The sequence below is a fragment of the Arachis stenosperma genome, chromosome 8 (genome assembly GCF_014773155.1).
Source record: "Arachis stenosperma cultivar V10309 chromosome 8, arast.V10309.gnm1.PFL2, whole genome shotgun sequence".
Lineage (NCBI taxonomy): Eukaryota > Viridiplantae > Streptophyta > Magnoliopsida > Fabales > Fabaceae > Arachis > Arachis stenosperma.
Window position 1 is genome coordinate 42,131,834 of NC_080384.1, and position 23,007 is coordinate 42,154,840.

Here is a 23,007-nt window from a genome sequence, read left to right on the forward strand (position 1 = left end):
TTGTGTGTATAATAATCCATTAGTTAGCAACAGACCCTTGATAAATAGAGCATCAATATGTGGTGGATTAGTCCTTGACTTGCCGAGTTAAGAAATTCGTAGAAAAAAAATTACATTTGTCTTTAAAATAGATTAATTTTTCATTAATAGCAATACTTATGGACTTTTGTCTTCATTTAAATTTACCTGGGACAATTTTATTTGTTATTATCATATTCATTCTTCAAGTCAAAACAATATGATCAATATTGTCACTTGTTAAAGCTTCACATTTTATGAAATGATTTTTAAATTTTTAAATTTATAAACTTATGTTATTACAAAAGTTATTAGATCGATTAATATTTCTTTGTAACATGGTGTACTGAAATACCATCATTGAGTATTAGTTAGTGTGAAGAAAAATCAATAACAAATTTTGTTATTTAATATATAATTGATTCTATTAAAAAATAAATTAATATTTCCTAAACTTGTAAATACATTTTCTTCTAATTTCTTACACCATTTTATTTGACAATATTTACTATTAAAAAAATAGCAAATGAGTGAATGATCACACTATCCTATAATATATATGATGTACAAAGTAATTTCTTATCTTAAAATTAATTCTGGTTAGTGAGATAAAATTTAAAATATTTTTTCTTACTCAAATTTAAATTTAAATTTAAAATTGATTAACAACTCATCCTTTTTTAATTTCAATAAAAAAATAAATTGGTTAAATACAAAATATTAAGCATTTAATAATTTTAATTATTTAAATTTTAATTACCAAAAATTAGATTAAAAATTAATTATAAACTTAATAATCGATAATATATATATATATATATATATATATATATATATATATATATATATATTATTAATACATAAATAATGATATCCAATATATTGATTATTTATTTTTTTGACAGAATTAATGTATAATCTATTGAGGATTGATTTATTATCCAAAAATTTTTCATAAACTTTGTAATATGTGAAAATAGTGATCTTATTTTTTTATTATTATTTAAAAAATTCTTCATAATTTTTTAATTATGTAATTAACTTAATTAAGAACCTTTATTATTACTTTTATACTAAAAAATATCAATTTATACTATTTATATATTTTTTTACTACTAATAAATAAATAAGTATTTGCACTATTATATTTATTGTCCTAGATGATTACTTAAGTTACTTATTTTGTATGTTAAATTTATTAAATATTAAGATGAAAAAATTGTTCAGTAAATTATATAAATAGTCATTACAGAAAAGAAAAAAAATTATATATCATATATAATAATCCTTGATATATATAGTGTCATGTATATATTAAGATTATCTATTTTAATTATGTGAGTGATTATTGTTATTTTTACTTTTTCGTTACATTAAAAATAATATTTAAAACTAAAAAAGAGATAATTAATTTTTTAATTTGAATTAAAAAATGTCTTGTAAATATATAAAACTTTTACATATACTAAGTGTTATAATATTAAATAGTAAAGTATTTGTTATAATAATGACTCAAAATATTAATGCAAGATATATTTGGACCTAGTAAAACTTCAACGCAAGTAAGATCAACTAAAATCTATTGTTAGGGTTCCAAATCCGATTTAGGTTCATTACCTTAAAGGCCTAATGTAGATAAAGTCCACGCGTCCCCTCTTAAATCGGCTCAGATTGGATCTCCCTTGCTAGTTAGATATGGTAATGAGTACTCAGGGGAACGTGAGAAGCTCCCTTCCCATCCTTCACTCCTATTTAAAAAAAAAAATCTCCCGATCCTTCTCTGTCATTGGAAGTTCCTATTTAATTACCCCTTAGGGAACGCAGATCTCCTCGAATATCTACAAATATTCTTTAAAAATTTTTGAAAAAAATTAACACAAAAAGACATAATATAATAATAATCATAAAATAATCGATTCAATATAATTCAACACAATTTATAACATATTTGTTATAAAAAATAACATTTCAAAAGGAGAAAATATAAAAATATATTCCAACATAATAACATAACATAACATTTTTGGGATGATACTGAGCGACGTAGTGACGGACTTGGGAGGTAGAGAAAGTGAGTTAGAGAGAGATGATCGAGGCTGAGAATGAGTCTAGAAGAAAAAGAAAGAATTCGAATTGGAGGCAGAAATTAGAGTTACTAAATTCAAGAAATGGATTTATGTATATATAAATTAGGATAAATTAATAATTTTATATTTGCGTATATTTAATAGGTTCCATGGGGCGGGTACTTATGTCCGTGTCCCATTAGGGGAGGCAAACGAAAAAGCCCGCCTTGTCTCGTAAAAAACCCCCCATCTGGTGAGTTGGCCCACCCCACCCCTTCTAGTAAGGCGATCCTGAATTTTTCCCCCGCTCCGCCTAATAATAGGCTGGCGGGTTGGCGGACTCTTTTTTTTTTATAAACCATTAAATATTAAATAATATATAATTTCATAACCATTTCAATAAATTTATAATTTCTAAAAACATAAAAAAATTATAATTTTTAAATTCCCACACATTAAAGTCTTTATAATTATAAATATGTAATAAACATAATTATAAACTAAACTTTTTGAAACAAAATAATAAAATCAACATTGTCCAAAATAAAATAAATATTATCCAAAATATATAATTAAACATCTTCAAATTTATAATCAATCAAACATAAAAACATAATCCAAAATATAACTTAGAACATCTTCAATTATCATCTTCATCCTCTTATAGATCAATAACATCATAGAAATTTGTAAAAAAATGGCTTTGACAAAATAAAAGCTTGGCCCAGCAGGAAAGCCTGCCCAGCCCTGCCCCCGTCCCGCCAAAACCCATGAATTAAGCGGTGTGGGGTAGATAGGCTTTTTAAGTTTGGCGATCTCAAATTTTCAACCCAACCTGTCTTTTTTGGCAGGTTATGTGAGCCAGCCCGACGGGTTTCGCCCGTTTGCCATCCCTAGTCCCCATCCATTTTCGCGTGGTAGGTCGTGAGGATTTCACGAGTTCCCATCTATCCCCAAATTAAAACGCGAATAATCTTTGCAAATACCAATTTTGGCTGTTTTTGTGATCATCCTTATTGTTAGATTCATTGGTTCGTGACGTGGAGCTATTATAGCCACTCAATTAATTCTCAGATAATCAAAGTTTAGGTTATATCATTTTTATAAAGTCACATGTATCCTTGTTATAACAATATTAATAGAAGATAAATAGATAAACATTAAGCTATTATTTGGATATAAGATGGAAAATAAGAGAAAAGAAAATGGAAAGAAAGAAAATGAGAGGAAAAAAAATGGAAAGAATCAGTTCTATTTTTGTGTGTGTTGTTTAGATGAAGAAAAAATGAATGAAAAGAAAATAGAGGAAATATTTTTTTTTACTTGGATGGAAAGAAAAGTGAGAAGAGAAAAAATTATAATAGAGTAAAAATATATTAATGTTTTTATATATTATATATAAATTATAATTCAAATACTAACTCTGTATTTTTATCCATGTCTGTACTTCTGCATCAGTTTTCTTTACAATTTTGAAGAGAAAAAATTTACATGAACTCTAAATACACTTTTATGTTTTCCATTCAATTTCTTTGTTAATCCAAACAATGAAAAATTTATTTTTCCATCAATTTTCTTTTTCAGCATTTTATTTTCTTACAAATTCTTCTAATCTAAACAATGCATAAATAAGTCATATTTTTCATATATATATAACAATAACTAATATCACATATTAGGTTAATTTACATTGATAAACCAAAGTTGCCCCAAAATTACCTAAATTTCCCAAACCCAAAAATATTATCTAATTGTCTCCATTTACATTTCTATATAAATTGAATTTAATGAATTCGAATTAGGGTAATAAGTAGTAAATCGAATCTATAGGATTCGAATTACTTAGACATTGTAATTTGAAAGTAAATTGAATTCAAAGAATTCGAATTATGTCATCCCCTACTAAATCGAATCTATAAATTTCGATTTATATGGTCCATGCTAAATCGAATTATGTCATTGCTAATTTTTACATAATCTATTCTATTATTTCTGCCTATAAAAATATCAATTACTTAATATTATGATTTAATTAATAAGAATGATGATATTAATATTTTTTCATAAGTCTTGTTATTATTTATAATTAGAAAATAGATATAAATAAATTTATTTTTCTTAATGAATGTTAATTTTGTTGTCAAATTTTATATTACCTTTAAAATTTTAGCGTAATTGAGTCTAATTTTTACATTTTAAAATGAATTTATTCGAAAAAATTAATATATAAATTATATTATTATTACAAAATTATTTTTTAATATAATTAATAGTGCTTGTTTAAACTATTAAATTTAACTTCTAATGATATTAAAGTCAATCTATTTTATTATTTTATACTTTCAAAAAATTAACACACCGATGCCGCTAAGATGCTTCTATGCTTTTTCATGGATGATGCATTTTTTGGAACAACTTTTCATTTATCTTAAAATGCCTCTGTGAATGATATTTTCATATAAACTAAATGGATTCATGCAAATTTTTAACAAAGGATAACAGATTTTATAGACAGCTCATATTTTCCAAATATAAGAACTTGATTTTACCTGCTCCCTTTATATATTAGTCCGAGTCCAATAGGATGTTCCCTTATATATATTTTTTTTGTGACAATAAAAATTTAATGATTTCCAAAAAACAAATGGTGAAAAATTTCACCAATCTTTAACTACTAATACATGTTTACTTTTATTCTTACATTTAAGAATTTGACCAGTATCATCCATCTCATCAAGAAGGTTGTGCAAAACCTATTATTTGCACATTGAAAAGTTTTTGTAGCGTTTTTTATCAGAAAAAAAGTTCGGTATTCATATAAATTAAATCATATGAAATTTGTTTGTTTTATTGAACAATAAATTTTTAAAAAATGTACGCATATATGACATTTTCCAATATTTTTACGAACAATATTCATACAATTGTTGATTCGCACTATTATTCTTTTTTAAGCAATAACATTAGAAAAAAATATAATTTATTATCACTTTAAAAAATAAATTCATTATAATGAGTATATTCATTTTAACAAATATTCTTCTATCTAATATTATAAAAAAAATACATTGGTCACTTTAAATTATTATCGGTCAACTTCCATCTACAGTAGTAGAATGCCTAAATTGAAATATATTCATCAAGCAAACAATCAATAAAACCCTCACTTGTACTTTCTCATTTTGAGTATATTTATACATAAAAGAAATTATACATAAAGAAAAAAAAAGAAAAAAAAAGAAGAGTTGAAATAGTAAGAGCGATATCACGATTCTTATAATTTTGTGTGACCATCTATATATAGTAGACCAGACAACTATGATTATCTAACAAAATTAATTTGTATTTATTGCACTCAACTTGAATAAGTAAGAAATTATCTAATTTTAATTTAGTCCTTATTTCACATGATTTGAATTTAGTTCAATATATAAATTTGATTTGATTATTATTTAAAAATATCTCTGTTGCCTATTTTATTCATAGATTTATTATTTTAATGACTAATAAATTAATCAAATTAATTAATTAGTTCACATAAAAAAATAAATTAAAAAATACTAACAGAATATTAAAATAAATAAATTAGAAAATACTACCAAATCAAATTGATATAAATTATAATAAATTATATGATATTTAAATATCTAATCAAATTAATTAGTTGATATAGTTAGTTTATTGTAATAACTTGTATTTAATAAGTTAAAAGAAATAAATCAAGAAACACTTTTAGAGACATGCCACTGTAAACTTTATTGCAGAAATTCGATTTTTATATAATAGAATAGATTTTAATATATTAGGTAGATATAAGAAATTCTGTGGCTCCCTCACATCTCTCAAAAGTCAAAACACGCTCACACAGTCACACACTCTTACAGGCGAGATCGCATCTCCGTGTCCCTATCGTTGCCGCCTCCAGTCGGTCTTCTACACTCGTCGCGCCTCCAGCAGCCTCGTCTCTGCCAGAACGCCACAGCCTCGTTGCCACTGGTCTGCTACACTGCTCTGCCAACTGCTCCTTCACGCCGCCGAGCTCGTTGTCGCCGCCGACTGCTCCTTCTCACCGCTGCTACTCAGCTCCTCTCCTGCCACAGCGTTGCCGCCGCCTCCACATCCTCCATTGCATGTAATTAAATTTTATGTATTAGGGTTTTTAAATTAGGGATTAATTTGCTCAATAATTTGCTTGCGAGAACATTATTATATAATTATAATGATGAGAAGACACAGATATAGTTTCGCCTGCACATTATATTTAGTTTAAATAGAACTGATTAGGATTAGACAAAGGAATATATTATATTAAAAGTCTAATTGACTAAACACAAGTGCATGAGGTTGATACTTGATTTTCTATATTATGTGAAATTTCTAATGTTTTATTATTATTGTTTTCTGCTGCATGTTCACGATCTCTGATCTTCACAAATCAACGAATCATAGAGAGAAGATTTGCATGATGTTAAAAACTTGTATATTAATTAAAAATTTAACTTTTTGAACACTTAGTTGTTTGTATCTGCAGTTGGTTTTGACACTTTATGCTTGTTCTTTTGTAATTCATCTATATGTTGACTTGTTCTGTTTATTTAAATTGTTCATGACATGAAATACTTGTGACTGGTTTTAATAGTTTTTAGCTGACCATGTTAGCAGATTTAGTTTAGAAGGTTGTACTGATATTTGTACAAATTTGTGTATTTTGTAATAGCAAAGTTCAGTATGCTGATAGAAATTTGTTTAATATACCTTAAATGATTAGGAACTGCCGCCACCTAGGGTGGAAAGCCTTGGAGTAGATTTATTTATGTCTTGTTAATTGTGAATCTTTAGAATCAACTTTCTTTTTCTTTGTCCTTTGAACAGTTGCATAATGCAGTCAAACATGGTGTTGTCTTCAATGGAAGTTGAAGCTGCCCCTGAGGCAAAACCATTGCCTCCAAAGCCTAAGTTCGAGCCTTTGAAGCCTCATGAGATGTCCGATGGTCAGTTTCAGTTTCGGAAGGTATCTGTTCCACAACATCGCTACAATCCTCTCAAGAAAGCATGGATGGACATCTATACTCCCATATACGAGCAGATGAAAATCGACATCCGCATGAATTTGAAGGCTCGGAAGGTTGAACTGAAGACGAGGCCAGATACACCCGATATTAGTAACCTGCAAAAATGTGCTGATTTTGTCCATGCTTTCATGATGGGATTCGATGTCGTAGATGCCATTGCTCTACTCCGTCTGGATGAGCTCTATGTTGAGTCCTTCGAAATCAAGGATGTTAAGACACTTCGAGGTGATCACTTGTCTCGCGCTGTTGGAAGATTATCTGGTAAAGGCGGTAAAACTAAGTTTGCAATCGAAAATGCAACCAAGACGAGGATTGTGATTGCTGACACTAAAATACACATTTTGGGGTCATTTGCCAACATCAAAATTGCGAGAGATTCTCTTTGTAGCCTTATCATGGGATCACCCGCGGGTAAGGTATATTCGAAACTAAGAGCAGTTACAGCTAGACTGGCAGAAAGGTTTTGATCTTCCTAATCATGATCTGGATTTTTTTTTTCTAATTCTATAGATTATGAGATGAAGTGTGATGAGGATGAGTTATTGTGTAAGTGGTTAGTTCTTCAATTCTTTTTGTTAATTCAACTATTTGTCAAAGTTCAAATCAGAATTATAAACAATGTAATGGAATAATTGTAAAGTTTTTGCTCTATGAACATTTATTATAAGAGTTTTGAATGACTATTCATGCAGTCAATGTAAAAGGCAGTTATTTTTACTAATATGATGTTATGTGATTGGATGTACGTGTAAAACGGTTTTATCCTGAAACATTTTTTGTGTGCCTTGGTAGAAGAGAGTTAGGTGAGTTTGGTTCAAGAAAATATTTTAAATTTTTATTCATTTTTTTTTTCTGAAAATAGTTTCTATTTTCAAATTTTCAAAAATATGTTTGCTTTGATTCATTGTTTTTTATTTTCAAAAAATGAAAATATTGAAACCGTTTTTGGTTTTCTTTAATTTTTTAATAAATAAAAAAATTGAAACAAAAATTTCATCGGCCTCATCTCACTTCTCATTGATAGCAACTTTCACCCTATTTTTTTCTCAAGCATTACTGCATTAGAATCCCAACAAGCATATCACTTCCAGAAAATAAGTATCAGTCCCTCATCAAGACATTTAAGTATTACTTTCTGGTCATAATTCTAGCATAAACCCTACCATCATCTTTAGCAGCCTTCAATATCAACTATCAATTGCTTATTAACTCATACCTAACAAAACCCAAACAATAATAGTTATTTGATAACAAAATGCACACTTCACAAAAAAATCTAACAATTAACAAAACATCAAGAAATTTTAAAACAATGGGCAAAGGGAGACAAATCAACACAGAAATTCCGGAAATTTTAGGGAAAAAATGGGCAAAGAGGTTCAAGACAATGAACAATGGAGCAGGTCAAGGAAAAAAAGGGGACAAATCATCCACAATGAGACAAAGTAGAAATTGGTTGGTGGAGCAGGTCTTCAATGGAAAATGGCGATGAAAAGAGTACAAAGAGGCAGCGGAGGCAGAGACAGACGCATTCGACGACGACAGAGAAAAGAGAAAGAGAGGCGGCAGATGATGGAGGTGAAGTCGTCGGAGAAAGCCGGGAAGCAACGAAGAAAGGGAGAGAATAAAGCCGGGAAGCAACGAAGAAAGGGAGAGAATATTGTCATGTGGCCAATAACATATATAATATTAAAAAATTATGCAAAAATTTATATAATGTAAGATGAATTACAAAAACTATACCGATAGAGAATATATTTTAAAGTAAAAAAATACGTGTATTTTTTACTAATGAAGTGGTCGATTCTTCGTATCATAAAATTCATTGATAATAGAATTTGTGTCAATTTTTTTAACAATTTTCTTTTCAATATAATTAAAAGATAATTAGCAAAAAATTCATCTTTCATTTTGTTTATGAGTTATTTTTCACAATATTCATAACTGAAAAAAATCTCTTAATTATAGTAGTTAAAACAGAAAGAATTAAATACCAAATAAATCAACGAGGAGGAAAAAAGGGGAGAGGAGAGGAAGATGGAAAGGAACTGCAACTGAAAAAAAAAATGCTATATAATATTACAAAACTGTTAACGTGTTTTCATTGTTTTAAGTGAATTGTTTCCAAATTTTACTAAAAGCAATGAAAACATGAATTTAACGTTATAGGAAATTTCATCTTATTCAAAAAACATATTCTAAAATTGTTTTTAAAAAATAAATCAAATATGTTTTCACTCTTGTTTTCTTATTTAAGTGAGACTGAAAAGTTGAAAACAGAAAATAGACAAACTAAAGGCACCCTAAATGTGTTTCAATTTTTTTAAATGATAGACACTTGAAATTATTTTGTATGCATATTTTCAATAACTGAATGAGAAGCACATAGTTACAGGGGTGTTCAAATTCAAACCGATTCAAATTAAATTGCTCATCTAATTCAATCTAAACTGAAAATCGATTAATATCGCACTAATTTGGATTTGATTGTATCTTATTTTTTACAAATCGCTGGATTGGATCGGATTTCGGATCTATTTTTCACAACCGATCCAATCCAATCCAAACTGCATAATGTGTTATAATATTATTATTTTATTATTATGTTTATAATTTTACTTATAACATATTCAATTTGTTATACATTTTTATATTTTTTATGTATTATTATTTAATAGATGTTTTATGTTCAAAATGTGATTTATTTATTTATTCTAACTAACCTATAATTTTATTTCTATTGTTATCTTATCGTTAGTTTTTTAAGATATTGTTAAGACTTGCTATGTCATTATTGGTTATTTGAAATTTAATGTTGAGATTTATTATATATATTTAATTTTTTTAATTTACAAAACCGCAAAACTAATCCAATTCAAACCGCTCAAAATTGGATCATATCGGATCGAATTTTAAAAAAAAAATCCAATTCAAACTGCACCGCAAATAAAGATAGTGTTCAGATCGGATGAATTTTTTAACTCAAAACTGATCCAAATCGCACCGCAAATACTCCTACATAGTTATTAGTTTTGCTAGGGTGGTCAAAATGCATTAAATTTGTTGTATCAACTTATTTATTTATTTAAATAAAAAAAATTACCTTTAAAATTAAATTTGTTTAAAGTTTGGATTAAATAGACTAAGTTGATTAATCTATAAAAATAACCGTTTAAATGGACAAGTCTTTAGGTTAAATGGAAAGACTGTTTAATTTTTTTTTTCATTTTTCGATAAAAATGTAGTACTTTTTTCAATAATTTTTCTATTAAAGCCAAGAATGTGACCTAATCTAATAAGATTTAATTTTTTAATTGTGAGTAACTTTAACATAACATTAAAATTTAACGGTACAAAATATTTTTAAAATCAATAATGTTATGTATATATTAAAAAGAATTTAATTTTGATGTTTAGTTTATTAATGTAAAGTAATTTTGCTCGTTACACAACGCTATATCAATAAAAATAATTACTTTTTATAATGATAGCGTGAATAATCATTTAAAAAAATAGATGTGACTGTATAACCGTGTGTATCAAAATTAAATTTGATAAAAAAATAGTTAGAAAATTTTTTACTCATATAAAATATATATTAAAATACAAAATATACATTAAAAATCTAAAACAATTCATGTATTTATTGAGTTCCGCTACACTCCAAGTATTTTTATCAATTAAGTCCAATCAAGTTGGTCTAAATCCAATAAAAATTACTTACATAAGATATGCGTAAATCACACACTTTTCTCATTTTCGTCTTTTTTATTGCTCTCTTCGTCCCTCATTCTGATGCTATAATTGCTTATGCAGTTTGTTCGTTACCTGATGATCTCGGATTCTCGACAGGTCGGGTGGTGATGAGTGGGGGAACGGGTGAAACCCTGAGCTGACGTGGAGTGACGGCAAAGATGCGCACTGATGACGCCAGGAGTGGTGTGAAGCGTGGGGGGTGACCACTTGCAAAGACACTCCGACGAGTAAGTTAGTGTTCGTATAAGTTGGTAGCCAAATTAGGTAAGGTGATGTGTATTTCGGAGGGAGTGCTGACCTCTCCCCTCATATATTGTGCTGGGCAGGCTTAGAGGTGACCTGGTCCACTGGCCAGAATGCTTGAGCTGTTCCCACACACGTGGGAAAGAGCTGGTTGTCCTAAACGTCGGGTCGGGGATTCGGATCCTGCTCCGATAAATCCGACCCGACTGGCTCGCTAGGCGTGAAGTTTGGGGCGCGCTGGTGGTGCGGCTGTACGTCGGCCGGGTTGGATGTTCGAGAGCCGATTCGTTGGATTTCCTCTGAGAAATAGTTTGAACTTGAGTCAGAGGTGGTGTCCCAATCTGACGACTAGTTGAATTGGACTTGTAGCGGTCCTGTAACATAGTTGTTCCACTATAATTGTAGTTTATATATTTAATTTTTTTAATTTACAAAACCGCAAAACTAATCCAATTCAAACCGCTCAAAATTGGATCATATCGGATCGAATTTAAAAAAAAAAAATCTAATTCAAACTGCACTGCAAGTAAAGATAGTGTTCAGATCGGATGAATTTTTTAACTCAAAACTGATCCAAATCGCACCGCAAACATCCCTACATAGTTATTAGTTTTGCTAGGGTGGTCAAAATGCATTAAATTTGTTGTATCAACTTATTTATTTATTTAAATAAAAAAAATTACCTTTAAAATTAAATTTGTTTAAAGTTTGGATTAAATAGACTAAGTTGATTAATCTATAAAAATAACCGTTTAAATGGACAAGTCTTTAGGTTAAATGGAAAGACTGTTTAATTTTTTTTTTCGTTTTTCGATAAAAATGTAGTACTTTTTTCAATAGTTTTTCTATTAAAGCCAAGAATGTGACCTAATCTAATAAGATTTAATTTTTTAATTGTGAGTAACTTTAACATAACATTAAAATTTAACGGTACAAAATATTTTTAAAATCAATAATGTTATGTATATATTAAAAAGAATTTAATTTTGATGTTTAGTTTATTAATGTAAAGTAATTTTGCTCGTTACACAACGCTATATCAATAAAAATAATTACTTTTTATAATGATAGCGTGAATAATCATTTAAAAAAATAGATGTGACTGTATAACCGTGTGTATCAAAATTAAATTTGATAAAAAAAATAGTTAGAAAATTTTTTACTCATATAAAATATATATTAAAATACAAAATATACATTAAAAATCTAAAACAATTCATGTATTTATTGAGTTCCGCTTCACTCCAAGTATTTTTATCAATTAAGTCCAATCAAGTTGGTCTAAATCCAATAAAAATTACTTACATAAGATATGCGTAAATCACACACTTTTCTCATTTTCGTCTTTTTTATTGCTGTCTTCATCCCTCATTCTGATGCTATAATTGCTTATGCAGTTTGTTCGTTACCTGATGATCTCGGATTCTCAACGGGTCGGGTGGTGATGAGTGGGGGAACGGGTGAAACCCTGAGCTGACGTGGAGTGACGGCAAAGATGCGCGCTGATGACGCCAGGAGTGGTGTGAAGCGTGGGGGGGTGACCACTTGCAAGGACACTCCGACGAGTAAGTTAGTGTTCGTATAAGTTGGTAGCCAAATTAGGTAAGGTGATGTGTATTTCGGAGGGAGTGCTGACCTCTCCCCTTATATATTGTACTGGGCAGGCTTAGAGGTGACCTGGTCCACTGGCCAGAATGCTTGAGCTGTTCCCACGCACGTGGGGAAGAGCTGGTCGTCCTAAACGTCGGGTCGGGGATTCGGATCCTGCTCCGATAAATCCGACCCGACCGGCTCTCTAGGCGTGAAGTTTGGGGCGCGCTGGTGGTGCGGCTGTACGTCGGCCGGGTTGGATGTTCGAGAGCCGATTCGTTGGATTTCCTCTGAGAAATAGTTTAAACTTGAGTCAGAGGTGGTGTCCCAATCTGACGACTAGTTGAATTGGACTTGTAGCGGTACTGTAACATAGTTGTTCCACTATAATTGTAGTTTATATAATAAACTATAATTCATATACAATTAACCATAAGGAATAGCGAAATCGGAGAAAAAAAACTTAAGCACCACAAACACAAACATAAACACAAGAATAAACAGACTTTTCCTTCTAGCCTTGAAAACATGCAATGGTTCATACGCAACATATGCACATATATATATTTTATAAGTAGTTATACATAAATTTCACATTATCAATAGCGGAGCTTGAAATAAAATTTTGGAGGTCAGATAGAAGATAATTGTCAATATACTTTTGATATAGATTCCATTTAAGATAAGCTCGTCTAACCTTATCTCTTTGATTTGAGTGATATTGCCAAATTTAAAACCGTTTTCCAAGGTCTCGTTCTAAAGAATTAAGGTCAAATTCATTAGATGCAACACTTTGAACTTTTAAAAATTGTATCTCACTTTTTTTCGTTATTTATTAAAGTAGAAGAACTATCTATAGGTGTTAATATTGTAAAAATGATATATTCTCCTTCTTAAATATTAGCCTTTCTCTTAAAAATGCATCAATTTTTTTATTTTTCATGATTATTTTATATAAAAATTTGAATATATACCCTGTAAAATATGTAAAAAAGAAATTAGAAGGATAAATATTAAAATTTATAATATTTATTGAATTTTTTTATCAATTTATGCAAATACAATAATATTAATACTTATTGAATATTCTAATATTTTTTATTATATAAAAAATTAAATTAAATAAATAGTAAAATATAAAATAATATTAAATTACATAAATAAAAATACTTAATTTTTATATTTGAACTCAAAGGTAGAAGGAGTGTTGCTTATTGAATAGAGAACTGCAAAATGCGAATACACTCAGTTCAGTCCAAATCCAACAAAGTTTAAAGGTTTTAAACTAAGAATTATTGTGCAATAAAAATAAGAGATGAATATTAAACTTTAATATTTTAAGTCATAATAAAATATTTAAGCTAACTGAACTATTTTTTATTTTTTGAAAAAGTGCTACTAATTTTTTTAACAAAAATTTGGAGCTATGCCCCCTTTGTCTTAACCAAGCTCTGCCCTACACATCACTAACAATTAGTAGTAACAATAATACGTAATAAATATTTTCTGTTTTCTAAAAGCTTTACCATGATTCATACACTAACCTTATGAATTATGCAAAAAAAGAAATAAAAAGAAGACAGACGAAAAAGAAAAAAAAGATGATAACAATAATAAAAAAATTTAAATTATACAGAATTTATTAAAAAATGACATTAAAATTTTTTAAATTTAATCCAAAAAATTTTTGAATTTTAAAACCAAAATTTTTCAAGAATGATATTGAAAATTTTTTAACTAATTAAAAGTTATAAGAAATAAAATAATACTAAAAACTTTTTAAAATTAGTATCAAAATTTGTCTATGACATTAAAATTTTTCTTAAGGTATCTTCTTCTTCTACTATTTTTTTTTCACATTTTATCTTCTTTGTCCCAATATGTTCTTCTTTTTTATGTTTTATTATTGATATAAAATTTACTCTATATGTTCTTATGTTTTTATTTAAACAAATTTATTTTAAAGTTAAATGGTATATTCTTAAGTCTTATACAGCAAATTGTCTTCTAATATAGTGTAGAGAGTAATTCAATTTCTTTATTTATCATGATAAAATTTATGTTTTATATAAAAAATTTTAATGTCATTCATGATCATCATCATCTTTTTTATATTTTATTTTTTTCTTTATTCTTCTCTTTTATAAAACTTTTAAAAATACACAAATAAATAAACAAAGAAAATAAATAAAAATAAGAAAACATGATATCGATGATGATGATGGCAATGATGACGATCAAGAAAGAGAAGGATAAAAAAAAATAAAGAAAATAAAAAAAAGAAAAAAATATATGGATAAATTATTAGATTTGGATATATATGGTTTCTTCTTTTAATATGTATATAATATTTTTTTTTCAAATCAATAGTATAATTAGATATTATTTAAATGTTGTCTTTTATTTAATTTTTAGAGAAAAAAATAAAAAACAAATAATTTCTTTAATTTTTTAATAATTAATATGTAAAAATGAGTATTTAAATTAATTAAATAATAATAAATTTTTAAAAAATCTGAAAAAAAAGCTGAATTTTAAAGAATAAGTAACTTTTTTTTCTAATTACCAAACAGAAACAATAATCAAATTGATTGTAATACTTTTTGGCCATATCAATGTGCCTAACTTTAAATATGGAAGAACTGATTTAATTGTGTATAAAAATTGAGAGAATATTTAAGTAAGTTTAGAGTGAGAAGCGGGTCTCTCTCTACCCTCACACGCCTGGCACGTACACCTGAAAGGTTCAGTTTTACCTTGAAGAGTGCACAGTAGTTCCTTGGCTTCCGCATTCTTCAAAGCACACAACATATTGGAGAAAGAAAAAAACAAATTAGGGTTTCGCATTTGCGGAGATGGCACTGTGCAGCCGAATCAGATCGGGGATTTCAGTCTTCAACAAATTAGCGTTCGCCGCTTCCCAGAGATCCACTCTCCAACGATCTCTCATTGCCCCTTCCAATTCCCTGGTGAGTTATTCAACCTAAATCCTTTTCATCTGTTTAATACTTGAACCTCTCAAATCAATTTTCAGATCATTTGATAACACCGTTGATTGTTGTCGATTTGGAATTTGCCTTTTTTTTTCAGATTTTTTTCCTCTAAAATAAGTCGAAGGTTTTCATTTCCTCCGCTGAATAACTTCTCATTTTCCGAAAAGATTTTATAGTAATCTGTTTTTTTAAGTTGTTGCGTTGAGGCATGTGTTTGAGATGTATAATGAACATACTTTTCTTTACCGTCTGATTTTTATTTATTTATTTTTTAAAAAAGAATTTTTTTAATATATATTTTATCTGTTGCTTTTGATTTGATTCATAACAGTCTGATTAATTTTCCATGAATTCTTTGTAATCTGTTTTTATATTTTGTTGCGTTGAGGCATGATTTTGAAGTAAAAGAATCTCCTGCTTTTTGTGCCTGTTGATAACTTGTACTGTGTTGTTTGTGCTGAGGTTTTATACTGTTGCATACTTGTTCATTTCACCATTTCATGTTTCAGGAATGGTTTTTATTGGCCGCATTTTAGTGTTTATTTTATTTTTAATAATTTGTTCCCCTACATGATATGCTTTCAGGTCTCTAGAGGTTATGCCAATGTGCCAGGGGCAAAGGAAGATAAAGTTAAGGTAATTGGACATATTGTTTGTGTCATAATTCCTTAATACACTTCAGCCTGATGTAGAAGAAATTGTGCTTAGACTGTGATTGATAGAAGAAGAAAATACGAACTTATAACTGATTGAATATGAATCTAAATTCAATGACTTTTCACTTAGTTAATTGTTATGTTTATAATCTAAATTCAATGAATTGTTGATTTATATTTCATTTGGGTCAGATTGAATTGTTCAAAAAATTTTGTTTCATCCTTGAGCCACCGTGCTTGTTATTGATGGGTTCAGAATTTTGTCTTATTATTTCTTGATTGCATCTATAGGTGCCACTGGCTATGTTTGGTGGCTCTGGAAACTATGCCTCTGCTTTGTATATTGCAGCAGTGAAAGCTAATTCAGTCGAAAAGGTTGAGTCCGAGATTCTTCAGTTTGTTGAGGCAGTTAAGAACAGTACTAAAGTTTCCCAGTTCATAAGTGACTTGTCTGTGAAGAAAGATATTAGAGTAAAGGTTATTGAAGACATTGCTGGTCAATCTAAGTTTTCTGATGTTACAAAGAACTTCCTTGGTATGTTTGCTTCCTATGGTAGTATATTTTGGCAAACATAATTGTTACGTATACATAATTATAAATTCTGAATTACTTTTATTTTATTGTTTGAAATATATTGAACCAGAGAAGTTAGTACATCAGATTTTCCTATACAGACTTTTGGTGATTCTCTTGTGTTTTTAGTTTTTGATGTCTGTGCATCTTTTATGGGTTCTCATCCACTCACATATATTCTGGGAGAGGGATAATATACATTTTATGGATAAACATATTGAATGCTTGTTTTGCATTTTGAGCTTCTTTGATTCTCTTTTCTCCCCTTTTTTGTTTTGCTACTATGAAGGATTCTCCTATTCATTTTGTTTTTAATTTTTTGCCTCAGGGAATTTTGTCTAAGGGTTTATAGAGCAAATTTAACTGAGTAGTTGCCTCTCAGGCATGCAAGCAAAATGTAATGAATTAGGAAGTATTCCAGGCTCTTATACTTGTTAACAGCTAACAATATTATAAGTCTCCTCAACTATATTTTCTATAGCAATTACACTAACACACCAAACAAATTATTCAATAAAATGTCACCCAACACCCCTATCATATTCATATTTTGTTTATCACTTCCCTTTAATCCTTGTTAAATTTCCTACTTGAATAATGTTTCATTTTAATTGTGTTTGTAATTTGTACATATTTTATTATCAATTTTTTTAGCCAGTTCTTCTCGGGCATTATTACATTCAGATTATTCTCATGTTACTAGACCACGTACCTCGTGTCAGTCATTCAATTCTTCTATTAGATTTTATGCCTCTAGCTTCATTTATTGCATTCATAAGTGATTAATTGAACTCCTTGCTCAAAATATCCCCAACTTTGCTGTCCTTTGAATGCTGGAAATAGACTGCTTCTTCCTGGGTTGCGGAAATTAAAGCTTTTATTCTAGCACAATAGCATTAATAAATCTGGCCTTTGAATTATTAGGGATCAGTTTATACTAGTGCTAGGAAATATGAATTATGTTCTATGAGCACCCTTTTATTTGGGTCTTAAGACTGACCTTTGTGTGTTATTGAGCTTCACAAATTATGCTGCATTATGACTGTCTTAATTCTCAGATTAATTCATTTATCTTAGTATAAGGTGGACATAAGAGTTTTTAGATATGGTGATATCATAAAAAGTTTTACTTTTGATTTACTTATTTTCCCATATGAAATATGAGTATGATACGATTATGCAATAATAATTTTATCTTAGTCATCAAGTGATACACATCATGGTACTTTGATGTTTGCTTCTTGTTTCCTGGGAGTTTCATCAGTTTCTTGGCTGTCTCTTTTAATACTTTGAGACTTCATTTATCTGAGTTTTGGCAAATGCTATACCATTTTTTCAGACATTAAAGTTTATTGATTAATTTATCTTTTTTTAAAGTCCTTGTCGCTGAGAATGGGAGGCTTAAAAACATTGAAACTATTGCAAAGAGGTATAGGGAGTTGGCAATGGCATACAAGGGAGAAGTGAAAGCCATTGTGACAACAGTGATTGTAAGTAGTACTTCTTTTACGATTAGTTTCTGGCTAAAAGGAAATGCAACATACTACATATATTTACTCTGCAATGCTGAATTCATTTCCATTCGCATCAGGAGGATTGGATTATGTGTTCTCTAATAGAATGAACTTTATTGGATAAAATGGATACTTTCATGTAATTTCTGTCGTCAATATGTGTTCTTTATTCCATATGCATAATATTTTGAGAACATTGTTACTATCTTCCTCTGCTAGGTAGTTTCATGGTCTTTTTGCATGTGTATTTGTACCTCTATTTATGTATCTTCCTCAGAAATTAATTCGTTGATTATATTTTACCATAATTGTCTTATTGATTTTATATATATGTTCTACGCATGTTATTTTGGTGTTACTGGGATATATTCAGAGAAAAGTTTGTTTGTGAATTGATCTAATGCTATCTCATAAAACCACTTTGTGAATAGTAGTTGCATATCTAATTCTAATTTTCTATATTTTTGTTCCAGCCTCTTCCTGCCGAGGAAGAGAAGGCACTGAAGGAGACCCTTCAGCAGATGTTAGGCACTGGGGCAAAGGTTCATCTTGAGCAGAAGGTATCAGCGTGATCCCCTTCTTGCCAAACCCCCCCCCCCCCCCCTCCCCCTCCTTCCTCTCCCTTTCAAATTTTCCTCTTCCGCAAAAGACACACAGAGAAATTGGTACCTTGTACTTTTGAGACTATATATATGTTTCTAATAAACTTTAGGGAAGATAAGATCTTAACACAGTATGTGATTGAATTTCTCTTTTTTAAATATTTTATTTATAATCAGAATCAATTTTGTATTTGAAAGATATTTATTTTTTAAAAAATTGTGCCTAAAATGAAATTCCTACCCTTTTCCTAAAAGCAGTAAAATGATTTTATTTTAAGAATCTTATCCATACAATCTGAAAATATTTAGAAGTTATAGTTTTCAAGCACTTGCAGAAGTAGCACAAAAACCCCCGTATTGCCTTCTTAATTCAGCTCATCATTTTTCTATTTGTTCCCTTCTTTCTCCCAGATTGATCCAAGCATACTTGGTGGATTAGTGTTGGAGTTTAGTCAGAAGGTCTTTGACATGTCTATTAAGACTAGGGCGCAACAGATGGAGAGGATTTTACGAGAGCCCATCAGTATTGCTGACATATAGAAGACAACAATTTTCTTCTGAAAATCTGTGTCAGCATGATTTAATCAAGTATCAAATTCTTGTTTAGTATAAAAAAAATGAGTGGATCTGGATTTGTTTGGGATGGAATGCCATCATTTTGCAAATAAGAGCTACCTCTTTTCCAGCTTCCTGTTATGCTTAATTGTCATCTCAATGTGTTTGAAATTTGAATGCTATTTGATTTTATTTGGACTTCTGAGGTGTTAATTAGTTCACTGGTATTAATTTGCTTCACTTTGATGCTGGTGAATATATCTTCATGGCTCAAGATAAAAGATGTAGCTGTGGCCGTTGGCCACATATCAATGATTAATGAATAAGTTATTCTCACTTCACCTTGAAAAATTAATGGAAGTGTATGTAGATGATATGCTTGTCAAGATCAAAGAAGACGTCAACCTCCTATCCGACTTAACTGAAGTATTTAACACAATCAGGAAACACGAGATGAGATTAAATTCTTCAAAATGTACTTTTGCAGTAAAAGCTGAAAAGTTCTTAGGATTTATGCTCACCCAAAGGGATATTGAAGCCGGATTTGGATCTTCTAAAGTTTGAATTTTACTTTAGAGAGTAAAGTATGATCTCTCACAATTTATTTTATAGGTGGGGCCAAGAGTAAATATGAGAGAGAAACTATTCAAGGATAGAAGATTACACTTTACCCTCTAAAGTAAAAATTCAAAATTTAGAGGATCCAAATCCATTGAAGCCAACCCAGACAAATGTAAGGCAATACTGAAGATGAAAAGCTTGACGTGTCTCAAAGAGGTTCAACAATTAAATAGAAGGCTGGTAGTAGGATCAACTTTGAAGTCTCTACTCTGAAGTCTTTACCCCTATTCTCAATACTTAAGAAAGGGAGCTGACCTGAATGGCTCAGGAACGTGAACAAGGATTTCAAGACTTCAAAAATTTTCCAAGTTAACCATCAATCCTCACCCGGTCTATTTCAGGAAAAGAGCTCGTGTTGTACTTAGCAGTTGCAAACAGAGTCATAGCCTCAGCTTCAGTCCAGGAAGATGAGAACGGACAACAACCAATCTATTTTGTTAGTGAGGCTCTACAGGGAAATAAAACTAAACTATCAAAAGATAGAAAAAGTTTGCATATGCCCTTGTTATCACTTTTAGAAGGCTACAACCTTATTTTCAAGCTTATACTATAAAGGGCCGCACTAATCAACCTATGAAGCACATCTTACAAAAGACGAATATTGCAGACCAGATGCTACAATAGGCAATAGAGCTATCCGATTTCGACTTAAGGTATGAAAGCCAGACAGTAATCAAATCTTAGTATTTAACCAACTTTGTGGTTGAATACACTGAAGCCAAAAGAAGCCTTGAAGCTTGGAACTTATATGTAGACGGATCATCCAACAAAGCTAGAAGTAGGAGTTACTCTGGAGAATGAAGAGGGAACTCGGATACGAAGTAGGAGTTACTCCAACAATCAATCCGAATACGAAGCCTTACTTGCTGGCTTGAGACTAGCCAAAGAAGTCAGGGCAGTAAAGTTGATTGTATTTAATGATTCTCAAGTAATAACCTCTTAAGTTAATGGGATTTATCAGGACAAAGATCCCAACATGAAGAAGTACTTAAAAGAAATACAAGAACAATTAGCTTTATTTTATGAAGCAGAAATTCGACATATATCCGAGCTGATGCCTTTTCCAAGTTGGCCAACACCAAACCAGGAAGCAACAATAGAAACTTGATCCAGGAAATTCTCCACACACCCTCAGTAACCAAAGAAGTTGACAAGTCGGGCATAATGGCCATATCCATTCTAAGTTTAGGGTGGATAATTTCCATCATTGAATATGTCAAGTTCGATATCATCCCTAAAGAAGAAAGAGAAACAAGGAGGCTTATAAGGAAAGCACAAAATTACACATTGGTTCACAACGTCTTCTATTGAAAAGGAATATCTACACCTCTATTAAAATGTGTTTCGACCTCTAAGACTAACGAAGTTCTGGAGAAAGACCACAATGGCATATGCGAAAATCACCTAGGAGCATAGTTATCAGAACCAAACCGGACTGGCTGGTTTCGCCTAAAAAATTAGTGAACTGATGGTCTGATCGGTTCGGTTAGTCAATTGAAGACTTGCAATTGAACTGGTCAATGGTGTTCAAATTCGTTCAAAACCAGCCGGTTCAGGCTTCAGACTGCAGTTGACCGGCGTGGATCCATGATACACCCTCCCGCTGCCGAACCATCATAGGAGCTCCCATCCATTACAATTCCAAAAACATTGACACTGAGAAAGGCAGCGTGTATGCAATGCACTTCCCTTGCCACTACCCTACTTTGTATCTTAATTATATAGGTGACAAAAAATAAATATATAATAAACCATGAATAAATTTTTATTTTTGTATCCTTTTAAGCATAGATTAATATGGATACCAAACAAATAACAACACATGATATATAAATATATTGATATATTGATATTGATTGTGTTATCTTTTGTTTTCTCACTTGTTCATTTAAATTGAGAAAAGTATTTTGTACTAATGACTAATTTATTATCTCTTTTTGCACCATAAATTATATCTAAGAATTGATATTTGATTATTATTAATATATTTTTAAAAATATGCATTTAATTTTTATTTTTAATTTTATTTTTATAATTTTATATTTTTATTTAATTATGACCGAGTCAACCGGGTAAATCAGTAACTCACCGGTTGAACCAGTGACCAGTGACCCCGTCGACCGTCGTATGACCGGATCAATTACCGGTTCAATTCTAATAACTATGCCTAGGAGCATGGTCGCTGGATAAAAAAGTGATCCGAGCTGGCTTCTTCTGGCAGACCTTACAAAGGGAGGCAGCCGACTTCGTTAAAAAATGTCCGCCTTGTCAAAATATGCTAACTTTCACATGGCACCCCCAGAAGAGCTCATTAGCGTCACTTCGCCTTGGCCATTTGCAAAGTGGTGCTTAAACCTACTCAAGCCATTTTCATAGGCTCCCGGACAGTAAAGTACTTGATAGTGTGTATTGATTATTTCACTAAGTGGATTGAGGCAGAACCTTTGGCAACCATCACAGTTTAAAGAAGTTAAAAATTCGTCTACAAGAACATTGTCACCCGATTTGGAGTTCCACACTCCACCACGGATAATGGAAATTAGTCCACCGACTCAGTCTTCAGATGCTTGGTGGTAAGCCTTAAGATTAAGCACCAGTTCACGTCAGTAGAACACCCCAAGTTAACGGACAAGCAGAAGCTGCGAATAAAGTCGTGTTGGCTGGGTTAAAGCGCTGACTGCAAGATGCAAAAGAAACATGGACAGACAAACTTTCTCAAGTCTTATGGCCATATCATACAACCCTTC

At 30.2% G+C, this 23,007-nt stretch overlaps 2 protein-coding genes across 2 annotated transcripts; both read left to right on the forward strand.

Moving 5' to 3' along the window:
• Positions 1-5,926: 5,926 nt before the first annotated feature.
• Positions 5,927-7,858, forward strand: LOC130944035 (uncharacterized). The gene is made up of 2 exons (XM_057872157.1): positions 5,927-6,216; positions 6,957-7,858. The coding sequence occupies exon 2, from the start codon at positions 6,964-6,966 to the stop codon at positions 7,621-7,623; it is 660 nt and encodes a 219-aa protein (XP_057728140.1). The 5' UTR covers positions 5,927-6,216; positions 6,957-6,963; the 3' UTR covers positions 7,624-7,858.
• Positions 7,859-15,461: 7,603 nt separating this feature from the next.
• Positions 15,462-19,990, forward strand: LOC130946666 (ATP synthase subunit O, mitochondrial). Its single transcript, XM_057875497.1, has 6 exons — positions 15,462-15,714; positions 16,324-16,374; positions 16,686-16,929; positions 18,346-18,458; positions 18,956-19,042; positions 19,496-19,990. The coding sequence occupies exons 1-6, from the start codon at positions 15,601-15,603 to the stop codon at positions 19,622-19,624; spliced, it is 738 nt and encodes a 245-aa protein (XP_057731480.1). The 5' UTR covers positions 15,462-15,600; the 3' UTR covers positions 19,625-19,990.
• Positions 19,991-23,007: the final 3,017 nt, after the last annotated feature.

What these genes read in the sequence shown, in the direction of transcription:
- LOC130944035 (XM_057872157.1), top strand. Translation starts at nt 6,964, where the DNA reads ATGCAGTCAAACATGGTGTTGTCTTCAATGGAAGTTGAAGCTGCCCCT.
- LOC130946666 (XM_057875497.1), top strand. Translation starts at nt 15,601, where the DNA reads ATGGCACTGTGCAGCCGAATCAGATCGGGGATTTCAGTCTTCAACAAA. An exon ending in CCATTGTGACAACAGTGATT is followed by an intron (nt 18,459 to 18,955) that starts GTAAGTAGTACT and finishes TTTTTGTTCCAG; the next exon opens with CCTCTTCCTGCCGAGGAAGA. An exon ending in AGGTTCATCTTGAGCAGAAG is followed by an intron (nt 19,043 to 19,495) that starts GTATCAGCGTGA and finishes TCTTTCTCCCAG; the next exon opens with ATTGATCCAAGCATACTTGG.